Genomic DNA, 13,674 nt, shown 5'->3' with positions numbered 1-13,674 from the left:
GACACTTGCAAAACTATCGATATTGTCGTATATCCCGGTCAGAAAGGTATGGATACTGTCGATAGTATCGATACTATTGAATTTCTAGGAAACGATAGTATCGAAGATATCGATAGTATCGATTCTATAAATTGTTGTGAACTATCGATCGCATGCTAAGTGGCGATAGTATTGTTTACTATTGTCATGTGTAGTAATCAATCACCATAGTATTAGAAACATCTTAGTTGAAGTATCTTCCTTATTTCTATTTTAGTCTCGGTTGTTAGAAAAATAGGAATAAAATTTAGTACATAGTTACTCACCTTGATACTCCACATTAAGTATTTCTTCTTTTCAGCGAAATATCAAACAAAAGAAATGTAACAAGAATGTTTTTTGTTCTTTTCATTACATCTTGGTACTATGCTTAAGAATCATACTCAATACGATTGCGAATTAGCATACAATCCATAGTCTTTCTTCTAGATTCTATCGATACTATTGTTTCCTAGGCATTCAATAGTATCGATAGTATTGCACTTAGCCGATTGTATTGTATCCCTGATTGATTGTATTGATTGTATAACTATCGATAGAATCGATAGTATCGATAAAATCGATACAACCGATCGTTGTATCGATCGCATGGGCTTTTTTAGTTTAAAAAGATATCGATAGTTTTGCAACACTATAACAAACCAAATGACATATATAAATGTTTTCTGTGTAACATATGCAGTATATACATATAAATATACTTCATACAAAAGAATGTTCACTTCATACAAAAAAATTGGTGACAAAACGATGCTACTGCCATCTAATGTATGCCCACCAAAAACACAATTTGCGAGAAATTTAAAATTTGGCTTTAAATCGATTTTTATTATAAGCCAGCCAGAATAATTATGTCTCTTTCAAAATCATTTGGATGTATTATTATTTAAATTATGTAATAATTATGTAATATTATTATAATAATTATGGGAGCCTAAACGCTAAAATAGGACATCCCAAGCAAGAAGAATATCTAATCACAAAACCATTTGGATATGGAACAAGAAACACAAGAGGACAGAGATTGGTAGATTTTGCCGTTGACAACAAACTTAAAATTTTAAATACTTATTTTAAGAAAAAAACTAATAAAAAATGGACCTGGCAATCACCAGATGGCAAATACAAAAACAAAATCGACTACATACTATCAAACATACCACAAATATTTGAAAATGTAGAAGTTCTGAATATAAATTACCCAACTTACCACAGGGCAGTTAGAGGTACAATAAAGTACAATAAAGTTAAAATACGTAAAAAAGAGTCGAAATCAATACAAAAGTCAATGTGCCGCCTTAAAAAATATGAGATAAAAAAATATAAAGAGAGTCTCATGTCTTACAAATCTCACTATCGTCTAGATTTACAAAAAGATCCATCTATACAAACATATTATGACAACTTACTAAATATAATCACTACTAAGCTTTTGCTTACATGCCGCAGGAAATACTCACAAAATACCCGGTTCCAAACCAAAAATTATGTCAGAACGTACGTTAACTTTACTAAAAAGAAGACAAGAGCTTCAAAAAACAAAATATATAACCTGAGCAATGAAAAACAAACTTGCAGCTCTCAAGATTATACCGACTACAGATATAACACTATCGACAAACATCTAAAGCAAACAGGAAGCACAAAAAAGCTTACAAAGAGCTTAGGACGAACAAAACCTGGATTGATGGTCTAAATCGTAAGGGTACTAGGTCATACAATCGTAGAGACATACTTAATCTCAATTGCTACTGATTTCTATAAAAGCCTGTATCGTGCACGAGCGCATTTCCATGATAATATCTATTTAGACAATAATTCCGTAATGGCCAACACAAATGATATACCAAGAATCGAAGTGAGTGAAGTCGAAAGTACGTTGCTACATCTAAAAAAAGGTAAAAGCCCCAGATTGGATTACATTACAAATAAAGCATTAAAAATAGGCTCCAAAACGTCTGCTTTACCACTGACGGATCTTTTCAATAGTATTTTAAAATCTGGGGTAACTCCCACTCAGTGGTCAGAATCAGATATTATTGTATAAAAAAGGCGATCCAAAAGACGTAGGAAATTATAGACCAATTAGCATGTTACCAAGTATTTACAAGCTGTTCTCCTTATTAATAAATCAGAGAATCAGCAAGACATTGGATGCAAGTCAATCGGTAGCACAGGTAGGGTTCAGAAAAGGCTATTCCACAATCGACCATATCCACACTCTAGAGCTACTAATACAAAAGTATCAAGAAAAGAGAAATCTACTCTACATTGCCTATATAGACTACCAGAAGGCTTTCGATACAGTTTCTTATGACAGTTATATGGCGTTCACTGACAGCACAGAAGGTGGAAGATAAATATATTAAAGTTATGAAGAGCATATATGGTAAATGCAAGAGCAGAATAAAATGAGAAGCAGTATGGCCTTGGTTCCCAGTCGAAAGAGTGAGACAAGGAGACCCACTGTCACCAAAGCTATTCATAGCAATATTAGAGTCGATTATAAACCAACTCGACTGGGAAAAATGCGGTTTAAAAATTAGAAACTAATACTTTAGGCCCTTACGATTTGCAGACGATCTTATCCTGTTTTCAGAGTGAGGCTCAGAACTACAAAGCATGATAAAATCACTCAACGATGCAAGCAAAAAAATTGGTCTGGAAATGAATAAAACTAAAACCAAGTTAATGACAAACAGCACAGAAATAGATATAACAGTAGAAGGAATACCGCTTAAATATACAGAACAGTTATATATACTGTTACTGTCTTGGGCAAACCAATTGGTTTCTAGGGAATAAGTAATGACATCTTTGGAGGAGGCCTACTATATATATATATATAATAACAAGAACTGAGAAAGTAAATAATACTCATGGAAAAAGAAACTAATCAATAATCTACTAACTTCAATACTAACATCTACTGAAGAATTTTGTATTTTTTATTTTATGAAATGTACTACTAACTAAAGAAGCAAGAAATAAAAAGCTACTTATTTTTATTTTTATTTATTATGCAATAATACTTTCAAATGATTTTGGAAGTCTCAACAATTTATGGTTCTTTCATGGTAAACTATGGATAATTTTCGTAATTTATTTACTATGGCTTAGTTTTATAATTATTTTTATTAATATTTCTTGAATCATTTGAAAATTTTTGGGTCTTATTTCTTTTTGCCTTAGATTTACTATTTGCACTTCTGTTTTGTTTAGCGTCTCAGTTTGTGGATCGATTTTGTTAATTTCATCTGTAATACCCAACTTAGGGAGGGGGTTCTATAATTTTCTATTAAATTATTAATTAAATTGTCTAGTAAAGCAGCTTCACATGGATCGTCAGCCTGTCCACGTACTTGTTCTTTTTCCACGATCAGAGCTGGCAAAGAGCTTTCAGAATCCTGATCGCTATATATTTCAATGATAGTGTCCATTTCCGCTTCCTTTATAACTGGTTCTACTTCATTTATATTATACCGTGGTTCTTCTTTCACTAGAGAAGTATTTAGCACTTCTGCTACAGTATCTCTCATACACTGGTCTTCTAAATTTTGTCTAGATTTCAAACCTATTTTTTTTGTGTTTGCCCTAGTCCTACCAGTTTTAGGTTTGGAATTGTTCTTATTAACATTTTCAGTTCCACTATTGTTGACTTTATTTAGTCTTTTGTTACGTGGAGTTCCTCGACGTTTAATTGATTTTTCGCTACCCAAAGTAATTTTGCTAGACTTTTTTACACGTTTTTCTAACTTGAAATTTTCTACTGTATCTTCACTATCACTGGAAATATTGTACTCCAGAAATTTTTTACTCCTAGTTTTTCTATCAGCCAGCATAATTTTCTCTTGGCCATCCTCACTTTTTTTTAGATTATCAAATATGTCGTCCATTTTCTTAGTTCTTGCTAAAATACTTTTTTTCAATAGTCTTTTGTTCCTCAGAGTCCGTTGTGAATCTTTGCGTATTATATCTATTTCTGTATACGAAGTTGCTAGAGACTTAGGAGTTTTATCATAGACTTTAAAAGCGGGCGGGACTGTATCTTCTTCTTCATTTACTTTAGTATCATCTTTAAGCTGGAGGTTAACTTTTTTATCAACTTCCTTGAAATTGGATTCCATGTCGATGTTCGTAATTGGAAAATCGAAGGGTCACTCGATTTTGAATTTTTTTCATAAATTTTCTGAAATGAATTATTAAAATATATATATATTTTTATTAAGCTGGCTAGAGCAATAACAGCTATTTTAGCTATAATTATTTACATAAAATGTAATTTTCTTTAAGTTTTAGTAGTTAGCTAGTAATAAACTGTATTTTTCAATTCGAAAGACTAAATAAATAATTAAATATAAATAGTGATATACTTTCAAGATTTTGTGCGTAAGTAAATATGAAATTCTATCGATTAATTTTGTTCAATGTTGAGTACTGCACGCAGTCAAAGGCTTTGGACAAATCACAGAAAATGCCAAGAGCATATTGCGATCCCTTCCAAGCCTCATATCTTTATAAGACCTATACCAGCGCCTATACTTGAACGACATTTAGTAAATTGATACTGTTTATCGTGCATAAGATTATGTAAAATTCCAGAGTGAATAAATGCAAATATTAATTATTTTATTTCCTAGAATGGAAATCGAATGCACAACCTGTCGCATTTACAGTCAGACGCTTGGGCCACTTCTTCACGACTGGTTTAGCCTCTTGTCGTCTGGCATACGAGGATGATAAATTCCTATGCAAGTTTGTTATACGCGTGCACGTACTAAAGAGGTTTTTTTTTATTTTGAGATATGTTCCACTACTTAGATTCTTTTGTAACTTATAGCATAGATAGCTAACTAATATGTGCACAACGTATATAATTTTGGTAGGTGTCAATTCTCGGAGTGTTATATAAAAGCGCCCACAAAAAATAAACTTCTAATTTTTCTAAACTTAGAATTACTCAAAAATTCGGAAAAAATATATAATAATAGCCTTATACATAGCCACTTTGAATTTAAATTTCATGAAGATATCTTCACTAGATCCCGAAAAAATAAACATTGACGCTAAGGGTTGTTTCCTCTCGAGTTTGGTATGGGGCGCTCATCATAAAGAAGAATAATCATAATGTAAATTTAAATAGTGTTATATGGACGCATTGAATAAGAACACTAATATTAGTTTGTCACAAGATTGAAAATTGAAATAAAAGCGAATAAACTCGTTCCCCTAGACTAGTGATATTAACTTGATTTGGTTTAATGAGTACTTACACAAATTCACAAATTACGATTTAATGCTAATAAATCTTAAAACAAAATGGTGATACGACATAAGTAACATTATAAATCGCGCTTGTAAACTTATTATAAATTCTTTATTTGTAATTTGAAAAATAGATTAATAAAAAATACGGGGCAAAACTAAATATGGATAAATGATATTTAATTAAATTATTACACAATAGGTTTAATGAATTTAAAGAAGAAAATAAGAAAATTCTAAAGGAACGCGGGAACGCGCGCTCGCGCCAGTTTTTAAATAATGGAACATATTACCCAATATGTACATTAAAACATATTTTAACAAAAACTATTGATCACATGTGCTTAGAAGAACATTAATTATTATTAATTATAATAATAAAGAAAAAAAATTACTTGCTTTGCAGTTTTGCTTGCAGTTTTGCTTTCAGTTTTACCGCCACGAGAGAGATATTATCCAGGAGTGAGAGAGGGCCATAGATAATATACATTTATAAGCATTTCTCTTTTTTTTTTAGTCACTCACATGTTTGGGAAATGGGTATGTCTCATAAGTTTCTAGGTTAATAAGTGATGCATAGGATAAAATTTAGTTTGTAAATATACATAAAATATTAAAACACACTCCGTGTTATTAATAAACTAAGATTAGCTTTACTCCAAGACCAAATAATAGTACCAAATATAGTAATGAGTAAATGTGTTCTGTGTACAAGACTAACCCAAAGATTAGGCAATATTATTTTAGCAAGTATAATTATTACGAGAAAGGACTGAATTGAATATATCAAGTATCAACTTAATAGATTTCACAGATTAAAAAAATATTTGATATACTACTTGTAGCGACTTATTATTAAAGAGCAAATTTTAAATATGGTAAATATAATGAAAATATAACTCATACAGTAAATCGAGTATAGTTTTGGTATTTATATGTTTTAAGTCCTTTTTTTAAATATAAATATTGAAAATAATGTCATCGCTTTATATGTAACTTTTTCAAAGAGCGAAAAGCCAAGATTCTACGCTCAGAAAAAAAACAAGGTCCATGAAGACAGCGATAGTGAGCGAGCGAGACAGCTAACACATAGTCATATTTTAGCTGTACACCTTTAGTGTTGAATGTTGTAACAATTTTTTGTATATTTCGTAATTTTTATGGAGCTTATAATATTTACGCTAGTTTTATGTTTTAAACAAAACTTTTATACAAGTTGAGTGATTCTGAAGGAAATGGAGTCACCGCCGTCTTTCTCTACGCACTCTGAGGGGCCTCCGCTTAGCGAAGACAGTGGTCTGCTGATTACAAGTGGCTCGTTTTCTAGCGATTCAGCGAGTGGATGGCATCATATTGCATCTGAGGTAAATTTTATAACTTTTGTCTTATAACACTGTGTTAAACACTTGCCGCTATATTTTAGTTATAGGCCTTCTTAATAGTTTTTTGCATAATTTAAAAACAAAGACAATTATTACCATTACATCTTAGATGTGTTTAAGACTGTTTTAGTTGCTTTGCTTATTTTGGATTCTATATATTGCACTGTAACGTAGTTTACATAATTCTGTATTTAGGTTATAAATAAACCCACATGGATAGGACAGATAGTTTCAAACAAAAACTTAAAACTTTTTTAAAGTTGTAGAATTTATTATTTTGATATATATGATGTCTTATACATATTGTTATATTAATTTCACTTGCATTATGTTACACATGTGTGATGCTTGGTATTTGCTTTTATTTAAATTTCTTTTATAATTGTATACAAAATAAATGTCATAGCATGGCATAGAAATAAGTACAAAATTACTTAATTGATTACATTGTTTATAATATGATTTATCTTACTCCACAAATAGTTTCTTATTATTGCATTCTTCTTCTTCTTTGTATTCTTCTTAGTATCTTAAGTCTCTATTACACAGTTGATATACATTGAGACCTAAATTCTGTTACTGCTGAGCATTTTTTGTATAAAATAATTTATTTTATATAAACTATAAAATACCTACCTTATAAAGTTACTAACTTAATACCTTATAAAGAGTCATTTGAATACTAATATATCATAATATTATTCCCAAACAATCATGATAACTTTTCTTTAAAAACCACTTGCTTATTAATTGAAGATTAATTCACTGTCTTCAATATTAAATAAAGAGATGAGATGATGAATGAGATAACACATTATATTTAATGCAGAGCATAAATATCAACATAAACTTCACAATTCCTTGTTTAAATAGCTTCTGATAGTTTACTTGCATCTGTGAATTATTTATATGCAAAGCCAGTGTGTCTATTTGTTATTGAATACATGATCCTACAAGCCTTGTCGAATGAACTTACAACCTATTTCATGTATAGGATTTCCTGAAATGATATTAGTTTAATAAGTGTTTTTTAGTGCTTGAAGCGATTGAATTTTATCTAATTTTGCTTACATAATATGAGTTATATGAAAAACATAGGAAAAGAATGTATAATTACACTTTGTTTTCGTAATTGTAAAGTAAATAATTCAATTAAGACCAGTGATAGTGCAGGGGCACAAGTGTGTGACTTAATAGGTTGTGGGTTCGATTCCCTGGTTCCCTATGGAAAAAATGTGAAACTACAAAAACATGTAAATGATAAAAATGCGAAAAATGCTGTAATGTAGATGATGCTATAACCGCTTAGAAATTTAATATAAAGCTGGCGATTTGGGGCGCAGCCGGGGGTTTGATTCCCTGTCCAGGGAATGAAATATTTTATTTTATCGCTCTGGTAACGAGATAAAGAGCTGCTTTGAGTTCCGACAACACACAATGGGTCCAAAATTTGGTAGTGCGTGAAAAACGGAGTGTCTTAACCCTCTGCCAATCATACTATATGCGAGATAGGTACAGCTAGAAATGAAAGTAAACCCAAACTGGCAGTGCAATGTAGAAACTTAACATAAAATATGTTTTTATTCTCTTATAATATTCATAATAGACTATTGGTATTTAAAACAAACACAAAAACTGCAAATGTAAATTAAAATGTTAATGCAACATATTTTCCCATAATATAATTAGATAAAAGAAAATCTAAATATACATATACTTGTATTATTATGTCATGATAATAATATTTAAGCTTTAGAAACATAATATATATCTTAAATAGTTATATAATATACTAGCGGCCCGCCCGCGGCTTCGCCCGCTTGAACTACATAATTATTTATTCAATATACTGAATTACTTTATGTTATAATATTTCATGTTTGCAGCGCACTTAGTGATTTCTAATATGAACATTTCAATAACTTTGGTACCATATTAGCGTAATTGTTATAAGAAAATGGTTTAAAAGAATGCAACCTCCATTACCTACTATTTAAGATCGGTTATAAGTATTTTTTTGTAAATACATATATATATTAAAGATTTTTTTAGAGCGCTTTGCAATATGGTAATTTTACTTTCACCATATGTTAAAAAAATTCTTTTTATAAGTATTAATTTGAACTATTCAAATAATTTACAATTGCATAAACAGACTTAAAGATGAAATAACTGGCCTTGACAGGGATTCATTCCTGATAGGGCTCTTATCACTTTTATGTAATTTTTTGGTATAGAGCATTATTAATTTATACAAAAAAAAAATTATTCTCATATACTCCCAGTATCAACATGTTGGGCCTTAACGTTTCGACTAAATATCAGTAGTATCGCGATCATACGGAAAGCAAGACCAAGTTGGTATCAAAGACACTGGGAGTCACCGGCAGAGCGAGACATTACTTTACGTCAAGACACCGATTGGTAATGTAAAGATCTCAAGATCGGCCTCATATGAAGTACTGTTCTCATCTCGAGGCACGCGCCCCAGTATCATTTGGAACCATATGTTTGCATACAACTTAGAATCATTTGAATCGGTGAGGATCCAATATTCTGTAAAAGACTTGACACTTTGGTTTTGCCAGCATCCATCATACCAGTCATTTTTGCATGATTCGCAATCGGAGACAAAAGTAGTTTTAAGCCTCTATTATCGATATATAAATGGACCTAATTCTTAAGTTTTTATATCTTTATAATCAACTTCACGCTGTATTCAGCGCACAGTGGGGTGGGCCTAAGGAATCTAGACTTAAGATACTCCGTTCCACATTTTCCGCCCATTTCTGGAGGCATTGCGTATTAAGTGATGGAACTCAACGTCACGCTTTGCCTCGACACCAGAGCGAAGAAATGAAAATATAAATTTAAATAAATATTTCATTTCCTCGAGTAGACATAAAACCTACAACCAGTCGCATTTACTATAACACTTTTGTGCTTCTGCACCACGACTGGCCTCTTTATCTTTCCTTTTTCAGCCACACACTGTATCCCGCACAGAGTATAGGCAAAGGGAACCGAGCGTTGAGACACTCCTTTCCCCACTTTCCACTAAATTTTTCGAGGCATTGCGTGTTGGGTGGCCGAACTTCACGCCTGGCTTTTGAATTGCTGCTAGAGCGAAAAAATAAAAATATTAATGTAAAATAATGCATTATTACCTTAAGTGGAAATCGAACCCACACCCTTGTGCCCCTGCGCCACGAAGGCCTATATTTTTCATGTGCAGATTTCGCTTTTATATCCTGTAATTATGTGTAGAATATGAAATACATTATATAGTTAATAGATGTTATAACTTATATCCCGAAAAAAACACCCTTAGGGGTCGAATTTAAAAAAAAAACTTGTTTCAAAATCCATGTCAAAATTCCATCTAGGGTAGCAAGTAGACACTAAAATAATTCGTATGTAAAATTTGAGACTTTTGACCAGCATTTGTAATTACGAAATTGCATATACAATATCAACCCCAAAACTACATGCTTAGGTATCAAATTTAGCAAAATCTCGTCTTAGTTAACAACTACTTCCTATAAGTAACGCTCATGCAAAATTTAAGACTCATCATTTAAGACTCCTAGCGCTTATAGTAACGAAGTTTCATGCAAACTACCAACCCTAAAAACAACCCTTTAGGGGTGGAATATTGGAAATTCCCGTCTCCGTGTGTACTTATGTCCTATAAGTGACGTCCATAGAACATTTAAGACTCCTAGCGCTTATAGTAACGAAGTTTCATGCAAACAATCAACCCTAAAAACAACCCTTTAGGGGTGGAATATTGGAAATTCCTGTCTCCGTGTGTACTTACGTCCTATAAGTGACGTCCATAGAAAAATTAAGACTCCTAGCGTTTATAGTAACGAAGTTTCATGCAAGCAATCAACCTTAAAAACAACCCTTTAGGGGTGGAATATTGGAAATTCCCATCTCAGTGTGTACTTACGTCCTATAAGTGACGTCCATAGAACATTTAAGACTCCTAGCGCTTATAGTAACGAAGTTTCATGCAAGCAATCAACCCTAAAAACAACCCTTTAGGGGTGGAATATTGGAAATTCCCGTCTCCGTGTGTACTTACATCTTATAAGTGATGTCCATGCAAAATTTGAGACTCCTAGCATTTGTAGTAAAGAAGTTTCATACAAACTTTCAACCCTAAAAACAACCCCTTAGAAGTCGAATATTACAAATTCCCGTCTTAGCGAGCACCTACGTCCTATAAGTAACTCCAATGCAAAATTTCAGATTCCTAGCACATGTAGTTTCTGAGATTTCGTGATGAGTGAGTGACCTTTCGATTTTATATATATAGATATCATATATAGTATAATTACTTAAACAATATATACATTGCTTAAGTTATTTTTTCTTAGTACCTACCAACAGCAAATATTTATCACCAAAACCCCAAGTAATGTAACCACAATAATGTGCATATGAAATAAAATGAAAATGTCTCAAAATATTGAGGCCAGTTGTGGTGCAGGGGAACAAGCGTGTAACTGTTAACGCGACAGATTGTGGATTCGATTCCCACTTGAAGAAATGAAATATTTAATATTTCCATTTCCTCGCTTTAGTAATGAGGCAAAGTGCGGAATTGAGCTGTACCACTCAACACGCCCCCAGAAATCGGCACAAAGTGGGAAATGGACGCGTCTTAATGAGAACGGAGTGTCTTAATATTACGTTCCCAGGTTCCCTCTGCTCACCCAGCTATGTGAGGGAAACAGCGTGAAGCTAAAAAAATAAAAATTAAAACAAACAGCTTAAACGTGAAATTTGGGCAGATGTTTACTTTCGTAATCTGGACATCCACTAAGAAGGGATTTTGAAAAGTTTTAACCCTAAAGGGGTGAAATAGGGGTTGAAATTTTGTATGGAAAAAAAATTAAATCAGAATCGATTTTTATAAAATTGTAAATTCAGACTCTTAAAAATATTTAATTGAATACGTGTTTCATGGTTTTTTAGAATTTACCCCCTGAGGGTGCCAATAAGGGGTTGAAAGTTTGTATGGAAAAATCTTTAAATCGCCGCCGATTTTTATAAAATTTGTAATTTAGACTCTTAAAAATATTTCATTGAACACATGTTTCGTGGTTTATTTTAATTCATCCCCTAGGAGTGCAAACAAGGGGTTGAAAGTTTGTATGGAAAAATCTTTAAATCGCCACCGATTTTTATAAGATAAAAAATAGAGACTCTTAAAAGTATTTCATTGAACACGTGTTTCATGGTTTATTATTATAATAAACACACCCCTAAGGATCTTAAAGCAATGAAAAGCATGCGAAGCTGCGCGCGTCCGCTAGTAACATAATAAGTGTTGGCGATGAAATCTATTTTTTTTTATATTGAATAGGCTTGCGTTTGAATTATCGAAAATAATCTCGCAAACACAATAATTAATCTTAATAGCTTAATTAATTAACTCCTAGATGGCCAAGCACCTCATTTTGAACGCGTTTACATTATATTATAAATTATAAACTTTTCTTGTGGCAACACTACGACAGAAACTTCTTAAAAACTTCTCCCGTAAAATTTATTTAAATTTTATTAGTATAACTTAATAGTAATTTGTGAAATAGTCTCTAATATAGACATTTGTACTGTTAGTATTATATTCAATACATTTGTGACTTAAAAGTGTTTGTGCTGTGTTTTGTTCGTCATCTATCATCGCACAGGTAACGAAGTACATTTTAAATTTTAATATTATACTTCCTTGCTTATTGCATTCCCTTTACTTTCTAACACATATAAACATTTGTAAACTAACAACACAAGTTCGTACTGCTCTAACCTGCATTTCTAAACATACTATTGCATAAATAATATAAATAAAAACGATGACCCATGTTACCAAGGCCCGTCAGGCAGAGGATAAGCTCCAGCTGACGCTCCAAGAACTAAAGTTATATAAGATGCAGTGGGAACAACTTTAAAAAAAAGGGAGATTTTGGACAAACACAAAAATCCTAACGATTTGTCTAAATTTACTTACAATACTCAGAAATACTAGAGCAAAATAATAATCTGCAGAAAATAGTAAATTAATGTACAATATATAATTTTTATGAAAATATGTTAAATCAAAAGTTATTAAATGAAGCTGAGGTGAGTTCATTACAGTTGGAGATTGCCACATTGCATAATAATATAAAAACCATTTCTGATAATTATGAATGTGCTCGGAGACAAATTGCAGAGCAGATATCTTTTATGGATGAGCTCTTTAAGATCTGTAGTCATCATTTAGAGCGCTTTGAGTCACTCACTAAAAATCGTGTCTGTGAGTTTCAAGCGCTCACGCAGAGCCATCCAGGGAAGATGTCAGAAATATTTTCCCAATCCCGGGCTGATGGCTCAGCCCAGCTGTACATAGATCAAAAAGTCATAACCCATACTCACACAAAATCAAAGTAATATTGTAGTATATAGTGACAATCTGGGGAAAAATATGGGAGTGATTTTACTCACTCTCCTAATACAATTTTAATTATTTTGATGGGAGAAAAAGAAATGTAAATAAAAAAGAACTATAAGACTACTATTTACAACTGATGTTATGATTACATTTCCTTATGTGAGGAAGTTGCCACAAGAAAATGATATTAGATTTAATTTAAATAATATGTTACATACATTAATTAATGGCAATTATGTAACAACATTAATAATGTAATTAATATAAAAAATAATAATTTGACATGTGTTAGGCTACACCCATCTTATTTTTACAGAAGACAGATAGCAAGTATGCTATCATATTATTTACAAACTAGCGGACGCGCGCAGCTTCGCTTACGTATTTAGGGGTGAATTCCAAAAAAACCACGAAACATGTGTTCAATGAAATATTTTTAAGAGTCTAAATTTCAAATTTTATAATAATCGGTGGCGATTTAATGATTTTTCCATACAAACTTTCAACCCCTTATTTGCACCCTGAGGGGGTGAATTCTAGAAA

At 31.9% G+C, this 13,674-nt stretch overlaps 2 protein-coding genes across 3 annotated transcripts in view; one reads left to right on the top strand and one right to left on the bottom strand.

Annotated features, from left to right (window-relative positions):
* Nucleotides 1–3,038: 3,038 nt before the first annotated feature.
* LOC146527343 (uncharacterized) lies at nt 3,039–5,988 on the bottom strand. Its single transcript, XM_085206628.1, has 2 exons — nt 5,700–5,988; nt 3,039–4,228 (listed from the first exon to the last, which is right to left on the bottom strand). Exon 2 carries the CDS (start codon nt 4,164–4,166, stop codon nt 3,258–3,260), a length of 909 nt encoding a protein of 302 aa, XP_085062754.1. The 5' UTR covers nt 4,167–4,228; nt 5,700–5,988; the 3' UTR covers nt 3,039–3,257.
* Nucleotides 5,989–6,379: 391 nt separating this feature from the next.
* The window catches only part of LOC146527342 (uncharacterized), an 80,376-nt gene continuing 73,081 nt past the window's right edge, over nt 6,380–13,674 (top strand). For both annotated transcript variants that reach the window (XM_085205997.1, XM_085205996.1), the window contains exon 1: nt 6,380–6,668. In XM_085205997.1, the coding sequence (XP_085062123.1) occupies nt 6,540–6,668 (129 nt within the window). In that variant the 5' untranslated portion in view covers nt 6,380–6,539. The remainder of the gene's footprint in view (nt 6,669–13,674) is intronic.

This window comes from Heliconius melpomene, chromosome 21 (genome assembly GCF_056956725.1).
Source record: "Heliconius melpomene rosina isolate 202511_hmr_F chromosome 21, ASM5695672v1, whole genome shotgun sequence".
Taxonomy (NCBI): domain Eukaryota; kingdom Metazoa; phylum Arthropoda; class Insecta; order Lepidoptera; family Nymphalidae; genus Heliconius; species Heliconius melpomene.
Note: the sequence above shows the minus strand (reverse complement) of the source record. Positions and strands in the feature narration are given on the sequence as shown.

Excerpts from the sequence above, each read along its gene's own strand:
- LOC146527343 (XM_085206628.1), bottom strand. The coding sequence starts at position 4,166 with ATGGAATCCAATTTCAAGGAAGTTGATAAAAAAGTTAACCTCCAGCTT.